This window comes from Salarias fasciatus, chromosome 11, assembly GCF_902148845.1.
Source record: "Salarias fasciatus chromosome 11, fSalaFa1.1, whole genome shotgun sequence".
NCBI lineage: Eukaryota > Metazoa > Chordata > Actinopteri > Blenniiformes > Blenniidae > Salarias > Salarias fasciatus.
Genome location: NC_043755.1, coordinates 30,985,551 through 31,011,529, shown reverse-complemented (window position 1 = coordinate 31,011,529; position 25,979 = coordinate 30,985,551). Strand labels below are relative to the sequence as shown.

Sequence of the window (25,979 nt, the reverse complement as noted above, 5' to 3'; positions counted from 1 at the left end):
GGGGGGCACATAAGACTGGTCTGGGCAGAGACCAGCCGTCATAAATGTCCTCCTCGTTATCAGAAGGAGTGACGGAGCCAGCTACTATAGATGAGTTTATGAAGATGAAGCATTTTCCCAAACCAAAGTCGATCGCTCCCTTGAAATGGAAGGGGAGCGATGCCTCGAGTGATACGGCCGCGGGACGCGAGGTCCCGCTTGTATAGTCAAGGGTGCAGAAATGATTCGACTCGACGGAGAGTCGCGCCCTCACATAGACGCCATCTCATTGCATTATTTTGATTATGTAGATTAGAGATAATGAGGGTATTACAAATCAGGAGGAAGCATATTTTTTGGTGTACCTTCAGATCTATTCCCATCTCTCCAAACGTGAAGAATCAAGAGGTGCCGTTCGTTCGCCCACATCTGGAGAGCTCCATCGTGTTACTTCTTAATCAAAAGTGGTCACCGTTCATCCAAAGACGTTAAAACCTCCCCCGATGCTCCCGTAGTCCTGTTCCACCTCGAGAATCAAGGTGAAAGAGGAAGAACAGGCTTAGTTTTTTTTTTTTGCTTTTTTTAAATTTATTTTTAAATTCCAACTTTATTTTTCTGAAGAACCTAATTACTCTGTTTTCTTAGCACGGTTCCCAGGACAGGACAGTACAGCGTTGTTCCGAGTTGGGAGCCTGGAACTATCAGGAGAGTTCTGTTGTGTCCGTGATCCTCCGCTGTCAATCATTTACCATCAACAGGAGCCTTTTACTACGTTTCGTCAAGGGGTCTCGCCTCGAATGAATCAGAGTTTTCAAGGGGGAACCGCATTGCATCTCACCGTATGCCAGGACTGAATCAATAAACACAAGTAGGACGCAGAAAACAGACTTGTTGGTGCAGCCGTCTAGCTTTAAGACTCTCAGCGAGCTTCCAGATGAAAGCTCCACAGCCATTCTTGACGCAAAATCAAGCCAAAAAGAAAAAAAAGAGATTGAGAAAAAAAAGAAAACAACGCTCCATGGAGAAGAGGTACACCGACACAATGTATAGTGACATTGTAGTATTTTTTTTCCAACTCATTTCCAAATAACTGTACACACCTCTGCTCCATTATGAAATCTTTTTTTACAGATGTCTAGAGAAATGGAGGAATGTGATTCTTTCCGCCCTTTTTGTACAGATTTCAAGCACATCGCTCTATTTATAGAAACACGTTGGAAGTGTGGGGCAGTTTGTTTCAGCCCTGCTGACGTACAAGGTCATTTTTTTGGTCCACAAAGGAACGGCTTTAACATGCCTCCTTATAGCCAATAGTTCAAATCAAACCGAGAACGTTTCAAATGCAATTATCTGATCTGATCAACGTATTTATTACTGCATTTGCGTATTTATTGTTTTTCCTTTTCCTTTCCTCTCTATTTATTTGGTTATTTATTTATGCTATCTATATACTGTAAGTATTTATTTAACAATGCTCTGTATGTCTGTGTGAAACTGAAGACTTTTTCTGATGGGCACTTTTAGCTGTAGAATCCCATCGTAATACCAAAGATTACCATTGCCTCCCTGAATGTACGGCCTGAATCCCTACACCCAGAACCCAATCCTGTCCCAATCCCACCCAGTGATGTTATGTATCTCTCTATCTTCAAGGCCTGGCCTGTTTTTGTTTCTTTTTGTTGGTTTCTTTGTTTTCTTTTTGGGTTTTTTTTGTAGGATAATGGGGAATTCTTTACTCTTGCAAATGTCTCTGCTGTCAGCTCTTAATGCCAAGGCCAAAGCTTGTTTGAATGTTGTGATAATATTTATAATTAATGATACTATGAATAATAAGAAGAACAAAGATGACGTGGCATCCCATAGGTTCACAAGTTGCTTGTAAAGTTGTGTTCAGACCAATGCCATCTGGCGGAGTGTGTCAAGTGTCTGGGGACCGGCGCGAGTCCTTCACGGGTCACATGCAAACACTCGTCCAGTGCGTCTGCCTGGGGGGAATCCGTCGCCGTGACCCCCTCCTCCCTCTGTACCTCGCCCCGTCCCGTCTCCCTCACCCCGTCCCCCAGTGCAGTGCAGACACTCTTGTCTACGTCCAGCTCCGTGTGATCTCACCGTCCTCCATATGCCAAGCCCTTCTGCCAGTTGTCTCAGTTCCTAGGGAGCGCCGGGCGTTCGCCCGTGCTCTTCTGTGGTTCCTCTAATGTTTTCCTCCTCTTCTGAGATCCTTGGGTTTTCGTTCTCTGAAGGTCTTGGACTTTACGGGTGTTCGGGATCTTTTGTTGTGGTCTTGGGGATTGGTCCTGATGAGTTTGGGATCTGAGGGTTATCCCCTGGCTTGGGTCGAATTTGTTCACCTCAAAAGTTTGTATCGTTTTGGGGGGGTTTTGCTTTCTGATTTTGTCAGGGTTTCGTACCTGACCCTACAAGAGCTTTAAGAACAATTTGTGGTTCTTGGAGTTTCCTCAAGAACCCGGAGGGTTCCCTGGCGAACCTTGCACAGCACAAGCGGCTTGATTTTCCAGCGTACTGTGCGGTGGCTGCCTAAATCAGGAGAAAATCACCAAAGATCTCATTCCCTGACCTCCTGTGTAAATGCTGCCAAAGAGTGGCAAGGCCAGCTTGGCTGTTTTCCACCTTCTCTCGCTCTCTTGCTGTCTCATTTTCTCTCTCTTTCTCTGTCTTTAACGTTGGAAGGGGCGGATTGCCGGGGCCCCCTTCACAGCGTGCACTTGAAAGACGGGCGGTCATGAAAGAGGCCATCGACTTTTTCGCAGACTTCAAAGGCGAGGCTTTTTTCATCCCGTCTCCTCTCTGGGTATCTGGTCTGGGGTCCGCTCTTGGCCAGACCTGTGGGCTTTAGGGGCATTCAGAGGGGGCGGGAGGAGATCAGAGAGGAGGCTGAATCATCCAGAATGAGGACGGCGGTAGTGGTGGGTGTGTGTGTGTGTGTGTGTGTGAGTGTGTGTTGGAGCGGTAGGAGGTGGTGAGGGGGGGTTGTTTGAGGAACAGGAGGTGTTGGAGTAGTGGGGCATGGAGCTGAATTAAACTTTAATGAGCAACAATTGTAAGCATGCTGAGAGCGAGGGGAGGGAGGTGGTGGAGATGTGCAGTGGAGTCTGTACCGGGGTGGAAAATATAAAAAATGGACGAGCTGGAAGGTGCTCGTGCCGACCCCTGCTCGCCGCCGTCATGGTTATCAAAGCGGAGGTGACACCTTTCAGCTTCCTCTTTGTCTCGCTGACTGGGAGCCTAAAATGGAGACTTTTTGCACGGAGCCACCTTCTGCTCCGTGTCAAACGGGAGGGAGGCTCTTCTCCGCCAGGCTGCTGCAGGTGATCCGCGCTGCCATTTTAGGCCTGCGGCACCCCCTAGTGACTTTTCTAGAAACCTGACCCTGAGAGAGACGAGCCCGGCTGCCGAGGCAACTCCGAGGAGCACGTAAATAATGAAATAGAGGAACTGAAAGATGACATACACTTTCAGATGAAAAAAGTAAAAAAAAAATAAAAAAAGACAAAAAAAAATTTTTTTTTTTGATGTGTAAACCAAAAAAAAACTAACAAAAAAATCTAAAAAAAAACAAAAAACAACCAAAGATTGATGGGTAACTGCTGAATCATGATGTAACATAGGTAGTTTTAGCAGTTCCCTATCAGAACCACAGTAGCACTCAGAGGATTCAAAAAAGCACCAGTGCTGATTATTTATGTTGCATCAAACAGTATTATGTTGAGCTGGAACTGAGAAACTGACACGAGGCAGTGTCTCCAGATGGAAGTCTTTTGACTCTGTAAACCCCCTCCCGTCCCGTCCCGTCCCGTCCCAGTGTCTCCCTGTCCGTCCCGGCCCCCCCCCCCCCTCCACCCCACCCACCCCCACCTGTGTGTACATGAAGACTTTACCCATCTACCTCAACTGTGTGAAATGTTGTGTGGCAAAGATATTCCTTAACCAAAGAATCCATCCTGTCAGGGTGTCTGTCTTATCTATCTATCAATCTATTTTGTCTGTCCGTCCATCCGTCTCTTCTTCATGCCTTTTACTCCAAACCAAATGTGCTGGAATCAATCCATAACAGGAGCCCGACCGGGGCTCCCGTCCAGCCAAAGCTGACGTCCAGTATGCTAGAGAGTCCCATTGATCCATGTTCTGTATATAGAAATAAAATCATTCTCAAGACCAAAAAAAAAAAAAAAATAAAGGAGGTGACAATCCAAGCAAGGAGGATCTTGCTGTAATCAACGTTGCCTGTTCCTTGTTTTCCGAATACTAGAATTATGAGACTTGCTGTTATAGAGAAAGCCCAAAAAAATCATCCCAAAATAATAATTTAAAAAAAAGGTCAGAGGAGACAGAAGCTATTTTTCCACATTTGTAAGCCACCCCTCCCTCCCCTTATTTCTTTTCTTTCTTTTTATTTGCCAAAATGTTTAGTGTAGTTAAAATACTGTTCGATCCCACTGTTGTAAGTAGGAATTAATGAAATCCATACAAAAAGCTTTAAACGGGGACGAGCTGAGGGAGACGTTTGACGGAGTCGGAGTCTCCTCGGCTCGGACCCGACCCCACCATGCTTTATCGTGCCATTCTTGTCCATGTGTTAGACTTACTAATGAATGTGGCTAACCAACCAAAGGCTTTAAAAGATACACAACACTTTAAACGTCAATCATGGTGGGACATTTTGTATCAACAACTAAAGAAAATCCCTTTGAATACCTCATGTGAAAATTGTTTGTTGTGATGTTGCACTAAAAAAATAAAAATGACTCATTTGTAACCCAACGCTGTACTCTGTCCACTTTATTCTGACCTTGTTGGAGGCGTTAGCGCTGAATCTCTCCAGGATTTTAAAGGCTAACGCGGACATATTTTCTGCTTGCGGTTATCTAAGACCTGCAGACAGTTCTCACATCTCCGACTTTACTCAGCCTCCCTCACACGTTCATTTCTCTCCTTTGAAGCTGATTAAATTAGTGGATTTTTTTTTCAAAGACATATTATGAAAAAGAATCTAGATTTCACTTCTTTCAAGGCTACAATCACTTGATTTTCTCATTAAACGTAGATTGAAAGCGAGCTTATAGTATCTAGGTTTGAATATGAAACACTGGTTCTTAAAAATGTAATTAGCCATCAAAGCTAGCTTTTCATTAGCAGATAGCAGAATTATATATGCTGCTTTAGGTAGAAGTTTTAAAAACATTAACTCAAGAATTAACTTTTCTCACAATAATGCTGATTTTCTGCTTTAATGAGATGGAATAAATTACTTGTAACAGAAACTACTGAGGTTTTGATTGAGTACTCAGCAGTAGCTTAATCCACTATTGGTACATCAAAACATTTTTCTTCATATTATATTTATTCAGACAGGAAAATATGTTATTTAATAACTCCGTATTCAGCAAAAGTTATCATACCTCTTTCCCACGTGGTTGCTGCTCCATGAGTCTTCATAGTTTTTCCTGCTGTTTTTGACAGCTTTTTTTTTTTTTTTTTTTTTTTAAACATTGCTGTGACTCTTAGTCTAACTCATGGCTGAATTTTCTCTAAATTGTTGTCCAGCTGCTCCGGCAGTGAGTCACACAAGCCAAAGTGAAACATGACGAGGCTTTCAAGCCAAAACGCAAAACCTCTGCTACATCTGGGAGCTCAGAGCCACAAAATGCAGCTTTCTGAAAATGGCTCCCATGGTGGGACTTTTTGAAAAAAGGTTCTGACTCTGTCACCATGGAAACAGGGAAAAGCAGTTTTTTGGAAACAAAGCACTGCACGTGCGCACCATGGCCTCAGGAAATAATCCTTCTGCACATGAGTAGAAGGACAACAAACAAACATAGCGGCCTCCAGAGAGTCACGACTCCCGTCCAGATTCTGCCGGATGTGGTAGTTTTAGAGTTGATGGTCATAATAGCAATGCATCTTGGTCATCTGTCCTTACAAATGTCCACGTTCTCCCATTGTTCATGTTTATTGTGTATTGTTCACTCTGCGTGGTTTTGTTACAAAAGCAACCATCAGCGCCACCTCGTGCCCTGGCATGCTAACAATATTTTTTGTCAACACTTTTTGCTGACTGCATTGTTTCCAGCGTTTTGATGTTATCAGACAGCGGTTTCAAAGCATTGCCATGTGAGCGTCAAACTCTTCTGGCATGAAATCAAACTCGATGCCTTCTAATTTGAGGGTTCATGTAAACAGGGTCTCAATTAGCATCATGCTAACATGCACAGCACTGAATGAGTTAATTACATGCATGCTAAAAAAAACTATGTAAAGATAATCAGAAAGAAAGCAAGCAGCTGAGAGTCAGCACTTCTTTTAAATTGATTTGAATTTATATGAAAAACTTGATGTTTTATGAATGGAGCAGTTAAAAACAAACCGCCTGAAGCTTTTTTTCTGACCGTGTTACAGACAGCGGTGTGGCTTCACATCAGCATGTTCACAGGATATTTACCAGAGACACTCGTATTGATTTTTAGCCTCACTTCTGTCCTAACATGGAGAAGCTAAATTGACCAACAAGCCAATTTCCCAAAGAGTCAATGGGATCCTTTCAGACAGTTTTTATGGCGAGTTTAACATCCAAACCTGAAACCAGCAGCCGCATTGTACTGAAACACTGACCAGTCATTGATTTTAGACTGGCTCTCTTCCTGCTTAAGATTATGGAGTCACTTTCTCCCTTATCCAGTGCTGAATATTTAACATAGATGTGAACATTAGTGGTTATTTAGAGTTTTAATGAAATCAAAATTGCTTATTTCTGATGAGTATTTTAACAATTAAAAATAAGGATACAATTATATATTTATGCAGAACAATATACAATTATTCCGTTAATGATTCACTTCTTGTTTGGTGCAGCATTTGTTAAGGTTAAGGTTCCCCCCCCCCAAAAAAAAATTGTTTTTAATTAAAAAAAAAAACCATGATTTTACCACATTTTGTCAGTCGCTATAAATGACAAACCTTGCATTGAGTGCTGAATATTGACATAAAATAAATCAGATTTTCCAAAATAAAAATGATTTCTCTCTGGCAAGGGTTCACTTCAACCAGTAAAACATGGATAAAATGCTATGTTTATACATAATATGAAACTTTTCTCTGCAACCAGCAGCACCGGCTCTGGGCCTGGCCTGCTCAGGACATTCATTTCAATCTTCCTGACATCGAAAACACATTTTTACTTGAAACTTTGAGTAAATGGGGTCTCTCCTCGTGGCACTCTGCAAAGACAAAACAAGCTTTCTGAGCTGCTGCTCTTATCACCTGCCTCCTGACTGACCAGCTGATCAGGCAGAGCTCAGATCAGCTCACAGGTGATTTCAATCTACCTGAGATCGACCTGGTCCCTCCAATCTACCAATACATACAGCAGAAGAAGACTCAACTGTTAAACACCAGGCAAAACATATTTCAGCAAAAACCTTTGCTTTTCATTGGGAAAAATATTTTAAAATAATATTATTTCTTTTTTCTATTTTACATTTGATGCTTTAGGTCTTTTCATTTTTTTTACTTAATCTTTATTTCATTCTGGTGTTTAATGGTTGATTAGAATACAACCCCTCCATTTCTTTGTGTTAGATGTTGACCTATATCTGTGCACTCAGTGGTTTGTCTGTACTTAATGAATATCTATGCAGTATGTCTTGCAAATGAATAGGAAGATTTTGATTTAAAGTAATATTAAATGCAACACATTTGCTTTATTCAAACAGTATTAAAATGTTGAGAGGAAATGTGCACCTTTCTGTCACCCGAGTGTCGACCGTGATCCAAAGCAAACGGTCTCGTGACCAGTGGCTGCTTGACGTTTAGTTAAGGAACCATTTAAAGTGAAAACTCATCATTATTGCATTTCTGTGTCTGAAAACATTCATGTTTACAAAAGCAGAAATGCTGAAGATGTAGTTGTGGTTTGCATGTTGGGCCACTAGTTGAGCTGTTGGTTGTTTTTGTAATGAAACCACAAATATTGCGGCGCTATGTTGAATGAATCCACTTCAAGACACGACAGTCTGTATCGATACCGAGCATTAAAATGTGTCGATTTAATTAAAGTACATCAATGACAAAAAAAATTAAATAATCTGTAGTAAAATGACTTTTTCTGCTACATGTTTTAAAACAGAAAGCTTGGAAATGTCCAGAATCGTCATAAGATGAGTAAAAATAGAACAATTGAGATAGATTATTGTATCAAGATAGTACTTCCAGTTTAGGAGTGAACATTTCTCTCCATGACAGAACCAAAATCACACTCAATCTAACGCCAGCCATCACATAGGATCATCTAATTCAGAGAGAAAACTAGAAATCCTGTTCAACCCGTGTTTATAAAAATCACCCAAACGCAGGTTTTAGTATTTCAGGAGTTGTAGAGTCTCCTGGCGGCGGCGGTGTGTGTGTCGCAGCAGGTGGAGGTAGGTCTATACGGGGAAGACGCAGTACTGGGCGATGCCACACTGGTCGCCTCTGTTCCGAGCCATCCGCACGTAGCCGCCCTCGCCGAAGGTCGTCCCCCAACTGCGAGGAGAGAAAAGATCAAAACAGCAGTGAAATGATGTATTATCAGTGAAAATGAGTGTAAATAGAAAAATCCATACATGTAATTGGATTTCTGCCTCCCTCAGATTAATGAGTCACTTCTTATTACTCGGTACAGTGAGGAATTTTTATGTGGCAAAGAGCAGACAACAAATATGACATTTTCTGATATTCTTATATAAATAATATGAGCAGATGATTTGTAAGATCACCCCTTTTTAGCAAAATGATGAAACTATTGAATGAAAGTTTATAAATATTTTTTGCATATTTCAAAACATGACAAAACAATTAGGTATATAAAAAAAAAGCTGTTAAAATCATATGGTTATGGATATATAAATATATACACACAAATAAATGTAGATCTTTTCAGAAAATATGACTTTATTATGAGTTTTGAAATTGAAAAAACAAAATGTGGTAAATCATTAATTATTAATTATTTATTATTTCTGATCATTTTACACGACACTAAATCATAAAATCTTTATTTAGTCCTGAAATTTGTTCATTTTTGCAACTGTTGACCATAACAGGCTTTCTATCAGGTCGATATTGATGACTTTTTCTTTCAAAATGTCGTATTGTTTTGAAAAATATGATCTTATTTGGATATTTAGATTTTTCTTTTTTAAATCATCTAAGCACAAAATTACTTTCTTAAACTATTTCACTTAAACAGAGTCGTCAAATATTTAATTTATTCCTAGAATACTAGAAAATCTTTGCTTTTTGTCAGAAAAACAACATCAGGACTACAAGTTATGATTTCTGAGTATACTACCATAATTCTGTTTTTTTGTTGCTGCTTTTTTTTTAAACTTGGCCATGCACTATTCCATTCAAATGTGACTTATATACAAAATATATCACTTAAATATTTTTTAATATAAAAAGAGATTCTTCCCAATTTCACTTCTCTCTCTGATTTGTGAATTTCGAAACAAACCACAACTTATTTTTGTCAGCAAAAATACCCAAAGTCTGAAACAATCTGAACATGATTCTTTGTTTCTTCTTATGGGTACAGCATGTTTTCTTTCCCTGTTTCACTTCTTGTTTTTCCTCCAGAGCTCCCACAATGCACCAGGAGCAGGACGGACATATAGAGCCTGTAAGTAGAGCAGTGGAGCGTTTGTGGAGGGGGGGGGGGGCCACATGGGGGGAAACCATCTCACCTGTTCTTGATCAGCCAGTAGTCCTGTCCGTTCAGAGTGCCGTAGCCCACAGCCAACACGCCGTGGTTCACCTCCTCCTTGCAGCTGGGGTCAATGTACACTCCTGAGGAGACAACGTGCGCAGTTACACACACACTTAGCAAGAATCTACACTGAATTTCATACTGTCTTTCTCCACAGAAACTTCATGTAGCTCTTCAGCTCTAGTTTATATGAGATTTTCTTTTCGCAAACAGATGGAAGCAGCCTGGTTTTCAGTTGCAGGTGTAGTTTGCACACCCGGCCACTAGTTAGTGCTGTTATTCAATTGCACACGTAGGGAACAGCACAATAAAAACATGGCAATGTTTCCAGTGAAAATATGTTGTTCTGTTGTTTCCATTTCAAAAAAGTTTTGCGATTACACTTCAACACTTGCATGACGAGCCACAAGCTGGAGCTATTAGTCATTTTAAATAATGAAACCGCACACAGGTGTGCCGAGAACAAGATCTTATAAATATTATCAATGGAAAAGTTTTATGTTTTCACAGGAAAACGTTGTCATGTAAACGGAGCCTGAAACAGCTAAAACCACAAAGTGAAACAGTGAGAAGGCTAAACTGGCTAAAACAGATGCAATGGTTAAAGCAAGTAAAAGAAGAAGAAAAAGAAGAAAGAAATTAAGACCTGCTGAACTTACTAAACATCAAAAATCACTAAATTAAAAATGAGGTTCAAATGACTAAAATAGCTTGAGTCTCAGATAAGAAAAAAAATGCTATTAAAATAGCAAAAATTATTAGAAATAAATATAAACATGTATGTTATAAATACCCTAAAAGGCCCATAATGATGAAGAGTAAAAAAAAAGTGCAATACGTAGTTAAAATATAATGAAAACGGACAAAACGAGTTAAATCGCTACAAACTTAGAATCTAACAAAAAATATCTCCATTGTGGCAACACACAAAGTTTGTGTTTGAAATAGGGCTGTCAAAAGCTGAATTTTTAAAATCATGATTAATTGCATTATTTCCATAGTTAATCATGATTAATCGTGCTTTGAATTGCATATCAGTTCAAAAGTTGTATTTAAAGTAACTGTTAATTGCGACTTCCTGCAGTGACTGATTTCTGACCAGAGCGTCTTGATTAGGGAAAAAAAGAATTTCCTTTTTGACCGTGTTAGATTTTCTTTCAAAATAAAGTGCAATGCAGACCAACTTATTGCAATGTCTCTGTTAAAAATACAGTTTTCAAACTGAAAAAAGCCCAAAGCCTAATTACGTGATTAATCACGATTTTTGAAATTAATCTTTAGTCATCCCCACATTAATTAATCAGGATTAATGTCTCCCGAGCTCTTCAGACTTTGACTTGACATTGAAACCAAACTGGTTTCCAAACAGATCCCACTCGCTCGATATTCCACGCCATCATTGTGACGTGTTTCAGTTTTTTTCCCAGGCTCTCTGTCCATCCACACCTTTTGAAGACGGAAATAACCTTGAACCGTGTGACGCCGTGTCACTCACCGCTCTTGTAGAGCATGAACTCCGGCCGGGAGGCGTCGATGGCGACCGAGACGGGTCCGACCGTGGCCAGCGCCTGCTGCAGAGCCGCTTCGTCCCCTTCAGGCAGGGTCACGTATCTGGAGCAGTTGGCAGCCCTGTGGGCCGGGTCGTAGTGACACGGCTGCTCCTGAAGGGCGGAGCAGACAGAGCGGGGGTCAAAGGTTAAAGGATCTGCACCAGAGGGATCAGACTCGTCTCAGTACGGAGGATTTGAGGAAGGAACAGAAAAAAAACGGACTTCTTGTTCTCATTTTGGAGGAATAGTGTGTGTTTCTGAGTAAAAACAGAGAAAGTTTGTTGAGTTTTGGTTGTGTGTTTCCATGACAACGGCATTCGAAAAATGTCACCTTTCGAAAATGACTTCCACAGAACAACTTTTTCAAATTGCAGTGGCCCAAGTGTGAACAGGGAAAGTTCTCAGCAAATTGTTTGTATCTGTGTGAACGAGTCGACAAAAACAGTGGAGGAACAGTTTGGACTGTTCTGAAGGACATAAAGTCAATACAGTAATGAAACGTAGTTTTCCCCCATATTACCACAGTAGTGGCTGCAGTTATGACATTTTTACTTTTTTATGATGCTTTGTAATAAATATTCCACCTTCTTACAACATTGACAAGTTAATGCGTTACTATCTTCACTACATTTTCTAAAGCCAAATTATGACATTATTGGTTTTTACGATGAGATTTCCAGTCGACTGGCATGATCTGGCCTTGAATGGCGGATTAGAAGTAGGTGAAACTAAACAACAGAAGGAGCTGAAACTAAATGTAAGAATGAACTCAGTTCAGCTCGAACTTCTCCTGTTCGCTGCTCTGCGTCAGTGTCTTCAAGGTGAAATGTGAGTTGTTTGAGCACTTCTAAACTTTGAATGAGCGTAAAGCTGATAATAAATCTGATATTTACCACAAAAATATATCTTCATATAGCAGACCTATGAGTGAAAAATGCTCCTTGATGTTTCTGTGGTTCAACTTCAGCATCAAACCGGAGCCACGAGGTTATTCGGAGAATAATCCACTTCATCAGGGTTGGAAGTTTTGTGTTGAGTTTTGGTTTTGGTGGAATTAAAAGCACGACACCTCCGCAATCTGTGAGACGGGCTCAGAAGTGCCCTCCTCTTCCTCCTCCTCTTCCTCCTCCTCCTCCACACCAGCAGCAGCGAACCGCGCGAAGCCCGCAGGACAAACATTGTTGTCCGCTCACATTAATTTATTGTTGCTCCAAAGAGACATTAGCAGCTGACCACAGACAAGCGAGAGGAGTGTTTGTGTCTGCAGCCCGGAGGGTCGGACTTAACTTCTTCTCGTTGCTGCTCGTACACCCACAGCGGCGTCTCACGCAGGCCTGGCTTCACGCTAAACCTGCGTTTAGGCGAGATTACTGCCTCCTCGCACTTGAAAGGGGCTTGGAGTCTGATCTGCTGGAGGTTTGCGCGTGCAGAGCGACGTGTGTGGAGGCTGCATCCCAGTAAATCCCAGGTCTAAGTCTGGGCTGAGCTCAGTGTGGAACCTGCATGTTCTCCCTGTGCATACGTGGGAACTCTACAGCTTTCCCACCTTGGGGGCCAGTTATGAAAAATGTCCATTTTCAGTGGTTTCAAGCCCTGTCGTCATGGAAACGGACCACTGAAACACGATAAAAGTTTTCTGTTTTCACTCGAGTAAATGAGATTTTGTTTTTAGACTTCATCAACAAGACTCATAAAGGTGAAAACATGGACTTCAGAGGATCTAAGAGGGTCCAACTCACTCACCTCCCCCACATAGGGGTAGGACGCGTCCGAGTCGATGCCCTGGTTATCGATGACGTACTGGAAGGCGTGCCCCATGAGGCCCCCCCTGCAGCCGTGGTTGCCGTACTTGGTGGAGCAGTCCACCAGGTTCTGGGGACTGAGGTCCACCAGCTTCCCCGTCGTCTTGGCCAGCAGGCCCTCGAGGGCCCCTGCAGCGCTGAAGGCCCAGCAGGAGCCGCAGGAACCCTGCAGCAGAAAGAGATCAGGAATATGGGAAATGGACTTCTCACAATGTTTGTCACATTCACCCATTCAAACTGCCGTGAAAAACTGATTGACCTTCATTGAGAACAACCTCCGGTTTACTGTCTGGTCCAAAGAACATGACTGCTTTAATCATCTCAACTGAGCCAGGCAGTAAAATAGAGCCATAATAATCTTTAAATTTTAAATCTTTAAAAATAGTCATTAAAAAGTTTCTTTGTTACAGCGCAGAACATACGAGATAAATACTTATACATTTAAAAAAAAAAAAGTACATTTAATACAGAAAATAGCTACAAACTCAATATGAAGCCATTTGTACACTGCAAAAAAGGGTCGCCCAAAATATAAGATACAAGATTAATTTTGATTTGTCACGTTCTGTTGTTTTTGTTGCTTTGTCTCCTCCTCCTCACTGTGTCTGATTGCTGTCCTGATGTGTTTCACCTGTGCCTGATTGTGTGATTATCTTTGATCCTTATTGTGTGTCCTGTTTGGTTTGTGTTCCTGTGATTTCTGAGTTCACTGTGCTTCAGGCTTTTCTCTCTGCTCCACCTCCCCTTTCCCCCGTGCTTCTCATTAAACAAGCTCCTGGAATTTAAACCACGTCTGGACTAATGAGTCATTTCCCAATCAGTGATCCTTGATGGTATTTTGTAAAAGATGGAAAAAAAAACATCTCTTTTGGACTCTTTTGGATTGCTTTAGAGCAGTGCTTATTATATATTTACTCCTGTAAACTTACTCTGTACACTTAGGAAGAAGTTGGAGAAACCTCATAACTAACTTTAGACAGAATATCAGGAGTTCTTTTTCTCTGAGGATGAAATCTCTTGGTTTACACACCATTTCGAGGTATTCAGTGTTTCAGTTTGCGCAGTTTCAAACTTTCTTTCGACAGTTTTTCACTGAAAAACATGTTTTCAAGCTCATATTTTGTCTGTTGCTCCTATGAAGCTATGTTTTCTATAAGTCTCTTGGTAGACTCTCTTTCAAAAGCTAAATGTGAAATAAGTGAGTCTGTTTAGGGTTCAGTGGACAGTGGTGTCCTAGAGGTTAAATTGGGTCTTTATGCTGAGATTGTTGTCATTTTTGGCAGTAATTCTTTGGTTTTGTGAATATGGCGACCTGCTTATCACATATGCTCTCCACCACTGCAAAGAAATACCTTTAAAGTTTAAATTTAAAGGTTATTATGGAATTATTTCTTGATCATTTTGAGACTTGGGATCAGAAGTTGGCAGGCGATCGCCCACCGCTGGTAGAAACTTAAAGGTCTTTGTGCTGCTGAGGACATTGTGATTTCGTTATTAAAGTCTACCCATCATCTTCTCTCTCTGCTCACTTCTTGAAAGGCTTAAGAAAAGAAGTTTAATCTATAAATATTGCAGCATCCGTATCCTTGAAAATGCACTGATGTTATACGATATAAATTCCCGGTGAAATGTAGTGTTTCTGTATCTGCCGCTGCAGCGTGGCATCAAATGGAAATGGTCTAATTGTCTTGTGCATCATTTCATACACATTTCCATCTTTGGCAGCAGAACATGAGTTTGTAAAGACGGAGCCAGCAGAGGGTCCAGGAGAGTTGAAGAGGTTAAAGAACTCCACCGACACTTTAAGGAAATGTTTTGTTTGTCAATTACATCTCACATGTTGCTCCGAATAGAAGGACTGCCAAAATCAATACCGCCGTCTCTAGTTGAATGATGCTCTCACGCACAGTACAAGTTTCTAATGTGTTTGGCCTTAAAAACTCTTTTTTTTCTCTCTCTCTCTCTCTTCATCAATCTCCACATGGTTATTTTTTCACTACGCCATGACAAAAGTCAACCTTACATTGAAGACACATGCACAATGGTCATTATAAAGTTTTGAAGTTTCTAGAAGTAAAAAGAAAAGAAAAATCCTCCACGCTGTCGATAAACAAGACGTTTAGATTAAATGAGCCTGGAAGGATTCCACCGTCCCTGAGGCCCCATTTACATGACAACATTTGCAAGTGGAAATGCAAAATTTTGTTGCATTTAGGTTGTCATGACGACGGTGCTCGGAGCCACGGAAAATGCCTGCTTTCTGAGAATGGCTCCATCGATGGAACATTTGAAAACTCTCCACGGAAACAGGAAACAGGACAAAATGCTGCTTTTCTGAAAGTGAACACAGCGCTGACGGCATGAGAGCATAATGCCGTCTGTAGCCATCAGTTCAGTCAACAGAGACGCGCGGCTGAGAGACAACGCTCTAAACCATGGCTGCACTTGTAAAAATGCAATGCAGATTGTGACACAAAGTGCAAATCCAGCAGCAAGAACACTTCTCAGGTCTACGGTAACAACTCCTGCATTCGTCACCGTTAGCATGCTAGCATCCATGAAAGAGGCGTCGTCTGCAGTGGGAGTAGAAATGGCCTTAATGCTGTATGTGGTGATGACAACATGAACAATGTTAACGGTTGTGACGCTGAATGCATTTGTGAAACAACTGCAATTTTGCAATACAAACAGTTGAATGTTGTTTTGATGTATTTATTTATACATTGAGTAATAAATGTCAAAGGTGGTGTGGAGGATTTTTCTTTCTGTGGCTTTCCAGGTGGATCATCTCAACTCTTGGCTCACCGCTATGTCAATCAATCTGGTGAAGGCGTTCAGCGTGCTGCACCTGGCTAGCTCACCTAGCTAGCTCAGCTGGCTGTGCATGTGTACGAGTATTGAATTACCCCGTGAGCTCCGCTTTCAACCATTTAGTGACGGCAACAGTGACGTGCTCGCACAGGTAAGCAGTATGAACTCGTGCACGCTCGCTCCTGGCATTTACGGGTGGGATGGTCTGACGCATGCGCATCGCTCAAAAAGGCACGAGACAGTCGCCGACCTTTTCCAGGAAAATCATCCATACCACCTTTAAACTGAAACATTTTTAGTTTTAATTGTTAAACAAATTATGATTTATCACCACATAAACTTACAAAACTACCGAAAATTGGTACCGTTGAACACCGGTACTGATTCCAAGGTATCGGGGTATTGATACCGGATTGGTTCAAATGTGAACGGTGTCCATCCTGAATATAGATGGATGAAAACTTTTTGAAAATACTTCATCTCCATGGTAACGGATGAAACACACACCTTTTTGAAAACGCTTCTCCATGTAAACGGGGAGAAAACGCAGTGGCCCTCATTTATCAAACTAACGTATGGTGGCATACGGCCATATGAAAGACGGGATCGGCATTCATCAATATGATCTTGATCGTGCGGAAACATGAAATCTCACCACAGGTCTGACACCGTGTATGCAAGTTTGTGTCAGTGTGGATTTGCAATGCTGCACAGCAAAACCTGGCGGAGCGTGAAAATAATTATAAATCAAACCTCAAACAGGGTCATAAAGCACAAACAGTCACATATTCAGTACAGGTTCAAAAGTAAAAGAATAAAAAAATAAAACAGGGAACCAGGAGGGGACAGGACCTAATGAAATGTAAATATACTCTAAAGTTTAGCAAAAGATGTATTTAATCAGTGATGTGATGCCAGCAGCAGGAAAAGTTTGTTGTTTTGCCAAAATGGCTCCCAGTGGGCAGGGCTTCAGAACCATGAATGTTTCAGGGCGCAACATGTTAATGACGATTGAATTCAGCCTCTGCATTTATCAACACCAGATCATTCGAACGCTGAGATTGGTGAGGTACGGAAGTTTCGTTAACGCCACGCAAGTCCCGTCATACGGCAAGTTCCCCGCTCAGATATGAACCTGTTTAAAAGAAGGATTGATAAATGAGGGCCACTGTGTTTAAAACATTTGGGTTCCGTCTCCATAAAAAGAAAAAAACACACCGTTTTGGAATTGAGCTGACTGAAATGGAAAAACGCAACTTACAACAACTCACAACTCATTGTTCGCGTTTACAGCATATTCTCTGTGCGCTCATTATGAAAACTACCAACAGCAGTCAACAGTAGCTCAACATTTTTATGACGTAATTTTCAGCTCCTTCTGAGAAGTCAGAAAATTTCAAAACTGCTGTGTAAATGTGAAACTTTCCTGAAACAAAAACACGGGGGGGGGGGGGGGGGGGGGGGGGGGAACAGGTCTTGTGACTTGAAATGCTGTCGTGTGAAGAGGACCTGAAACATGCTGAAGGGGTGATATTCAGCAATCTGAGTTTCACCATGACTCATCCTTGAGGTCAGAAGAAGCGCGAGGCAGCGGCTTTTCACCTCGACTGCGTGCTGAGTGAAGTGGATGTGGCTCGAAATCTTATCAAACCAGTGGTGGAGGCGATGGAAACGAGCATGACGCGATTCACAGAAGGAGGAAGAGGACGACCGAGGGAAGTGAGACTCAGAGCGAAGACGCCAGGTGTTCCTGCTCTCAGCGAGCTGAGGGACACTGAAGACACACTCTGTGTGCGTGTTTACCTGCATCTTCACACTGCTGACCAGGCCCTTCTGCCTCCAGTCCACACTGTCTGGTAAAGCTGAGGTATCCACGAAGGATGATGGCGCCCTCTGGAGGTCACGGGAAGGAAGGCGCAGACCCAAAAACCGGCTGTACTCCTCCTCAGTCTACAGGAGGTGAAAAACAAAAGGAAATAATGACGATTAGGTGCTGCCAAGAGTACAGGTGCTGATGTAAAGTTATTCTGAATACATTAAAATAAATGTTATTCCCCTTGAAATCAAGAGGGCTTCGTGAGAGATGTGTCTTCAAATGTCCGGAGTAAAGCTAAAAAGTAAATACGAGTATTGAAAATGCAGTAACAAACTACAAATACTTAATAAGTTGGTCCTATTTAACTATATATGTGTGGTTTCATGACAAAAACAACCAACAGTGTCAACTCGGGTTTGGTACACTAAACTGTTTTCCTTGTTTCTGCCATTTCAAGTGGAAAAGGAAATCTTCAAAACATTAAACGCAGAACATTTCTGAAATGAAAGTGTTAATTTACAGAGGATGAATAGAAACATTATGAACAATCAAGCTCGAATGTGCTGGTGGCAAACGGTCTTCCTCATGTCTGCAGCTTCCCCCCGTATCATGCTAACGCCACTGTAGCACCGTTAGCTCGCATTCTTCTTCCCTTTATCACCGTGCTTCAGCTTCACTGCTCTCATCGGGGACGTTTCGAGCTGATTTAAGACAAAAAACCCGGCTGACAGAATGAGAGCAACGCATATTGAGATGACATTCATCAGCTGGGCAGAAACACAATCCCCAGCCGGAGTCTGTTTCCTCCATCTGCTGCCTGCTGACACACTCGCTACAAGAAGTTCATAAGCCCCCCAGTGGCCAGAAATACATTTAAATAAATTAATGAGCAGTTGAGTGCGATGTTTGTGTAGTTTTTCCTCTCAGCGTGTCGTGATAATGATGAGTATGCTCATGATATTCCTCCTCTGGACATTAGCATCCTCTGCGATGCTAACAGAGGCCATTCAGGTCTTTATTGTTGTTGCTATCTCCGGCCTTTATGAGCAGACATTTTCACCGCAGCAGATAAAATTCTGCGGAGCAGAAGCTGATCAAGCAGATGAACAGGTTTCATTACACACTTTGCATACAGTGAAACCTCTCCGCCCCCCCCCGAACTGAGCCACGCCGCCGTTTGGCTCCGCTACGGCTCTCAGGAATCAGCCTCGCCTCTCGGAGTCAATAAATCAGCCGAGCAGACTGGAAATGCGACTGAAATCACTCGCTGACTCGGACTGAGGAGGAGGTGAGGCAGGTTAAGGAGCACAGACCGGCCTCAGTCACTCATTAGGCTGGGCTCAGAATGAACTGCAGGCGCTTCACTGCAAATGTGAAGAGTGTGTGTGTGTGTGTGTGTGTGTGTGTGTGTGTGTGTGTGTGTGTGTGTGTGTGTGTGTGTTGTACGGTGGTCAAGCTGAGAGCAGAAATAATTTCATTAGCACAAGAGCCGAGAAGCGGCGGCTGTTTGTGTAAAAGTAAAGTTGGAGGAGTCGAGGGGTGAAGCGAGCAGCGGCAGCTCATTTACATCCAGGTCAGAGGAAAGTCGCCTGAATTCACATCTCATGTTGCCTTCTATTGTCTTCTTGTCAAATTAAAGCCGAGTGTTATAATCCAACCGATTTGAAGAACATTATTTGAAGATCCGAGGCCTCACCAGGTCTCCCATGTGGTTCATCCCCAGTTCGAAGGTTTTCATGCCCATCGAGGCCTCCAGGTTGTGCTTGGTAATAACCTTCAGGTTCTTCTCCCACACCTCCCGGCGGAACACCTCCTCCACCTGAATGCACAGCTCAGGTTAGACTAGCGCTGGAAAACACACCTGCAATCCACACTTCCTGCAGCATTTAAAGCCATTTCTGTGGCTTCTGTAATCATGGAAGTTGCGCATTAACCCTGCAGATGTGCGTCGTCCCCACAGAGACAGAGAAATCTGCCGTCTCTACAGTTTGGTACCTCAGTTTGGTACTGCTTGTTGTGCGTCTTCTTCCACATGTCCCAGTGGACATCCAGTCCGCTATCGGACATGGCTGCAGGCTCCAAGCACAAGGAGACGAGCAGCAGGCTCCCCAACGTCAGGCCTGCACACACACACACACACACACACACACACACACACACACACCACATGAGACAGCAGGATGTCGTTTGACCTTTGATGAGAAGGCTGCTGGTGCACACGCAGAGGAAACAATGCGCCTGGCAGACACGGAGGCTGCAGTCAGAAACGCTTCTCGTTCAGACTCAGAGACTCGGGGAATTGGACGGGAGGAAATCTTTTCAAAGATGCTTCAAGTGTTACCAATTATATCATTTTAAATATTTTAAAAATGGTCTCACATGGATTTTAACATGGAATTATTTTCTTATTCTCAGTTTTTGAGAGCGTTCCTGTTCTGTCTGGTGCTTCATTAAAAGTCTGTCTCTCGTTTCAGACTCCTCCACTTCCCCTCCGGATGTCTGATCGCTGCTCCCCGTCCTGATGTGTTTCAGCTGAAGTGTGTGATCATCATCTCCTGGCGACCGCAGCGTCGGGTTTAACTTCTGTTTGTGGCTTTTCTCCTGTGTTCTGCATCTCTGCCCTCGTCTGCTGCAGCTTCTCTCTTTTTGTGGACTTCACGCCTTCTGAATTTGGTACTTTTGGTTGGATGGCAGCAGGGTGAGGCATTCTGAGTCCACATCTCCTGACCCATAAGTAACAGATCTGATTCTCGCTCTCCTTTTGATTTTCCATCATTTCCTTCTCATTGTTATTCTCATGCTCCTCTAGCCTGGGAATTCCCATGCTGCCTGCGCCCTCATTTCATTTCAGTTTGCAGGGCAGTCTGGCGACCAAGAGGAGAATTTGTCCGTAAGTCCGGGACCCAATCACAGGACGGGGAGGGACAGTTAGACGATGACGCGCACTAAGCGACTGCGCGCAATGCATGATGGTTTGTTTACCTGTAAATCAAAAAAGATGGCGGCCGCCGCATTCGACCAAGCTTTGGACAGCGTTCTTCATAGTTTAGAAAGACCGTTTATTTTAAAACAAGAGCAGCGTTTGGCCTAAGAAGCTTTTGTCAACGCTTCTTCTTCTTCCTGGTTTTGCTGTCGCTCTGCAGTTACGTCAGCGGCTAGAACTGACACGACTGGCTCTGGGTTTCAACAGGCCCAGACTGACAGACATGCGCAGCGCCCAGTCAACAGCTGCGGAACATTTTAAACTGCTCCTCCCCAACGAGAAAGTGAACAAGTGGTTCCCAGCCTGAATCTCACTTGTGATTCAGGCGGCGTTAGCCAGCCTGATGCTCATTCCTAATTTTAATTCTTTTTTCATCTTCACTCTCATTCTTGTTCTTATTTGTCTTTAAATAATCATAATTATGAGAAAATGTGTCTAAATAAATCAAAATTTGTTTTTCCCAACTGCTTCAAACATGAATTTGCTGCTGTGAAAACATGTCCTCACCTTTCCTCTGAAAGTTATTTTTGGACCTGTGTCAGCTGATTGTAATTACGTAAGATTTATTGCACAAGTTGCTGTTATACAAAGATGTAAGTTGATTTAACTTTATTAAAGCCCTTGGAAAGTGAGTAAACAGGAAGTGATTTTTTTTTAAATGGGTTTCTAACAGGTGCTTATTTTCTTTTGATGTGATAAGCTTTTTGCATTCTCAGAAAGAAAAACTTGGCACACCAGTTGGCCCTTCCATTTACATAAGTATCACATTTTCTTTGAGATTGTTGTAGTTTTCTGTAGTAATGGTGAAACATTTTGCGAAAACAACATTTTTTAAAAACTCATATTTGATTCCTCAACAACAAAAAAAAGGTCACTTTTGAATTTAGAGATTATTATGGTACTATTCAACTAGTCCAAGCCACACAAGATGAAACTGTCCTGCATGTATTTGACAGCCCTGCTTTAGTGTGTGATGAACTGACGAACTGTAAAGACTTTGTTTTGTTTTCATATTAATAAAAAGAAAGTTGGAAATAATTATCTTGAAGTAATAGCTTGATAATTTTTACTGCATTTACTGCTGAAAAGCAGCCCTCTCCCCCATCGGCCCCCACAAAACCCCGGATTTCATGGATCACTCAGAGGACTATGATTACTATTATATATGTTGCTGTATGTATATATATATATCTGTTTTTCATGATAGGACGAGCTGATTAATCCAGGTGTCCCTGACCTCTGTAACAACAACAGACACACCTGGATTAATCAGCTCGTCCTATCATGAAAGACAGGAAACAAGGAGCCTCCTGAAGTTCAGGAAGTGGTTGAGTTGTGCATAGAGCCCATTAAACTGTATCACAAGTAGTTTGTGTACTCAAAAGACCAAGATTCCTTGCGGATAGAACATGCAGTATTTCATGTCCCTTTCGACCGGGTTTTTAAATATGAATATGAGCATATTCAGGGTTTTGCATGTGTTTATGTGGCTGTGCGCCATGTAATGTATTATTCCGTCAATATTCCCGTTAATAAAGAGTTTTTGCCTTTATATAAACGTACTCAATCTCGCGGCATTCGATGTCACGATACATGTACACACACATATATATACATATATATATATATATATATATATATATGTATGTGTGTGTGTGTGTGTGTGTGTGTGTGTGATTTGATACACAGGTACAACTACTTTGTTCATATTTCCCATCATTTGTTTATCTGTAATGTTTTAGAAGCAGAGGAGTCTGATGGTTTTGTCATATTTTGGCAAATTTTTAATTACTTATGTCCTTCTGACACCAAATATAAAAGACTAGAGATGTTTCAGAAACAGTGACTGAAACTGGCATTGATCACAGCTCAGTCTGTGCTTTCGGCACACGTTAATACCAAGAGAAATGTAAAAGTGTTGTACAGTCCTAAAAAGGATGATAATTCTGATCACAAGGAAGGAGTAATGACAAATATGCAAGAGAAGTAACGTAAACATCAAATGCTCAACCATTTGGCAACCAGTCATGTGATTGAGACACTTTTTCTACCTGTTTACTTTGATCCTACTGCGACCTGAGCAAAACAGAAACCTAACAAGAAACTTCAGAAATGAAAGTAAAACCAACATCAGGTTTGATATTTACTTCTTAAAGGATCCATTCTGTTTAAAATCATTTAAGAGGATTAAAAATACACATTGAGGACGAAGCTTTTTCGACTTGCCTCTGATGGTGGAAGTCATCGTGGCTCCTGAGCTGAACCTCCTCTGAAGAGCTGCTTCCTGGTTCCTGCTTTTAAAGACAGAGTCACATGGGGTGTGTGTGTGGGTGTGTGTGTGTGGCACCTCTTCCTCTAAAACAGTCGTGCGTCTCCTCAACCGCAGTTCAAAACAGGAACTCATCAAGGTTGGTGACAGAGAGACATTTGGGGCTTCTCCTGATCACAGGTCAACAAGAGATGTAAACCACATGATTCAGAGATCAGGTGGAGATTCCTGATGTACGTTTGTTCTTCTTGCAGACATTTTCTAGACCAGGAGAGTTAAACATATTTTAGTTCAGGGGTCCCAATTTCATCTTGAGTGGGCCGAATTGGTAAAACAGTGCCTTAATAACCTTCAAATTTGAAGTTTTTACTTGTTGTGATGCAAAGTCTAAGTTCAGACAAAGTCTGTTTTCACAAAATCATTTAGTGCTGAAAATTTCAACAATTTCAACATGCATGTTTACACGGCAACGTTTTAAAAACGGTGGCCGTTTCCACGGAAACTGGCAGAAACGCTGAAAAGGATGTAGTTAGCCTGCCGGGCCATGGAGTGGCGCTGTTGTTTGTTTTTGTAATGAAACCACACAAACGTGCAGAGAACAATATGCTCTCAAGTCGTCCGCAATTTCATTGTACACTGAATATTGACGACCCATTGTCGACTTTGAATGGCCTTGTCTATGAAAGATGCATTTCGGAACAGAGCCTCTTCTTATTCTTGAAAACTCAACATTTTCCTTAAATAATCAAGTATTTTACAGCTCATCATGTCCAGCAGCTTTCAGCGCTCCACTGTTGATGCTATTAAATTATCCTGTTTGCAAAAAAAGTGTTTTGGAGGCTGCAAACAAAATGCAAATGTGAGGAATCTTGCCCGGGTCCTCGGGGAGGGGAATATTGTGGCGTTCCGCTCGTTACATCTCCATGTTCATCGTGCAGAAATGAACATTTTGGTTCGGTTGCCGTTGCAGTAGAAAGGTCAGGAAGGTTGCTGGGGAAAAAGAAATGCTTTGGGGAGCCCTGGGATGGAGTGTCGGCGTGGCTGCGCGGTTCTGGACCGAAGAGGAGGTCAACATGAATATTTGACCTGGTGCGAGCCGTGCATGAAAGGTCAGGAGGTCACGGTGTTGCCTGTGAACAAAAACCCATTCAAATCATATGCGGAGGCCTTAAACAATGTATAGGGGAAGATGAAGTCAGCCATGTTCAGGAACACACACACACACACACACACACACACACACACACACACACACACACACAGGAAGGACATGTTAAAATGTACTGGTTAAACATTCGTGCAACATTCTCTTCCGTCTCTGTAACTCTGACTTTTCTCTTTTAACTTTCCTGTGGATTAAGTCAGCACTCACGTCCTCCTCCTCTCCGTCCATGAATCTCCTCTGACAGCTTCCACTTCTCCATCTCCAGCATCCTTTGTCCACCGACTGTCCTCAGCACATGAACAAACATCTCTTTTTATACCATATATTTATCTGCAAACTGCTCAACGTAGGCCCTCTCCCTGATCTTCCTCCTCCTCCAGCTCAACCTCCTCTCTTTAAAAGGATAAAACTGCCTTAAAAGCAGAAGTCGGAGCAGATATCAGCCTCTACAAACCTCAGCAATTACATCAAAACTCCCAAATCATCAAAAGACCCCTCCCACCACACACACCCTTCACCATGAATGTGCAATAGCCCCCTCTGTAACTTCAATCTGATTGATGCTCATGTTTTATCTGCATATTGAAATATTTTCTTATGGATTTTACCTTGTTTCATTGAGCAATACAATGGCAACAATTTAAAAGAAGTTGTGCAACCGTCTGATCAGAAGTTATAATATATTTACTGTTATGAATTCTAAATTATTAGCATTAGTAGGTGTTACTACCAAAAATAACTATAATCTCAACATAAACCCAATTTTAATGAAATCTTCTGTTAAAATGTCCGGAAAACTCCTCTGATTGTTGAATTCTGCATGTTTTTACAAACTCCTCCAGATAGCATGGCTTTGATGCTAAATGCTAGTTAGCTACAGTAGCTTTCAGTGCAGCGTGGGATCGGAGCCTCTTGCTGCTCGGTTTTGACCTGCAGACCTTATGTTTGGCACCCTTGATTTGCCATATGTTGATTCCCTAACTGGATTTGAGTCACAGCTTGCACAACCTTAAAAAACAAAGTGCCAATTAAGCAGTTAAACTGTGCATTGATTGGAAACGTTGCCGTGAAAAAAACAAAAACCCAAACAAGGTTTTCAACTTCAAAAAGAAACCTTTATTCAATTTACTACAAAACATTACAGTTTTAATCATTAGAAAAGTGCAGAACAGAACAACAGCAACAACAGGATCTGTCGGAACTGAGTCATGGACAGGAAAGGAGGAGCTCCCATCGCCCAGCAATGCTTCCTGTCACGCTAAACGTCATTAGAAACTATCACCCGCTCCCAGACGAGCGCCGTGAATCCCGTCCTCTGCTCACTCGTTGCTCCGGGTTCGGGTTTCTGGGTTTCTCTGTGGATCAGAGGTCTGCTGCTTTGTTGATAAACCGAAGACAGGTTCAAGGTGCTTCATATAACTCGACTCGTCCTGGAGTCTTAATTCCATTTCTCTTTTAAAATACAGCAACTTCAATCCCTTTAGTTATTTAGTGATTAAAAATCAGTTTGTAGTGGTTGTTGTCATGAAGAAATTAACTGTGAGAGGTTGTGTGCTAAAGTATAGGAGCTGCAGCAACCGGTAATGTCACCATGTGAGCCTTTATCAATTCAATAATGTCAGTAATGGAAAAATTTGGGCCATTAGCAATGCAATGAAGCCAATCATGTCATAATTTGGGCCATTTTCAAAATAGAAAATTGTCAATAATCTCAAAATGTACCAATAATTTAACAGGACGATTAAATCATTTTTTCTAACTAAGTTTTGCCAATCATGTAATTGACTGAAGTAGCATAAAAAAATCCTTTCATAATGTAGAAATGCAAAAAAAGGTCGAGT

General features: G+C 41.9%; 1 protein-coding gene across 1 annotated transcript; it reads right to left on the bottom strand.

The window, feature by feature from the left end:
• Positions 1–5,461: 5,461 nt before the first annotated feature.
• Positions 5,462–23,037, bottom strand: ctss2.1 (cathepsin S, ortholog2, tandem duplicate 1). Its single transcript, XM_030103849.1, has 8 exons — positions 22,931–23,037; positions 19,717–19,841; positions 19,418–19,540; positions 17,709–17,855; positions 13,036–13,260; positions 11,238–11,403; positions 9,720–9,822; positions 5,462–8,517 (listed from the first exon to the last, which is right to left on the bottom strand). The coding sequence occupies exons 1-8, from the start codon at positions 22,947–22,949 to the stop codon at positions 8,421–8,423; spliced, it is 1,005 nt and encodes a 334-aa protein (XP_029959709.1). The 5' UTR covers positions 22,950–23,037; the 3' UTR covers positions 5,462–8,420.
• Positions 23,038–25,979: the final 2,942 nt, after the last annotated feature.

Coding starts and splice junctions, on each gene's coding strand:
- ctss2.1 (XM_030103849.1), bottom strand. Junction 9,823..11,237: donor GTTCATGCTCTACAAGAGCG/GTGAGTGACACG, acceptor TTGTCTCCTCAG/GAGTGTACATTGACCCCAGC. Junction 8,518..9,719: donor TACTGGCTGATCAAGAACAG/GTGAGATGGTTT, acceptor CTCTCCTCGCAG/TTGGGGGACGACCTTCGGCG.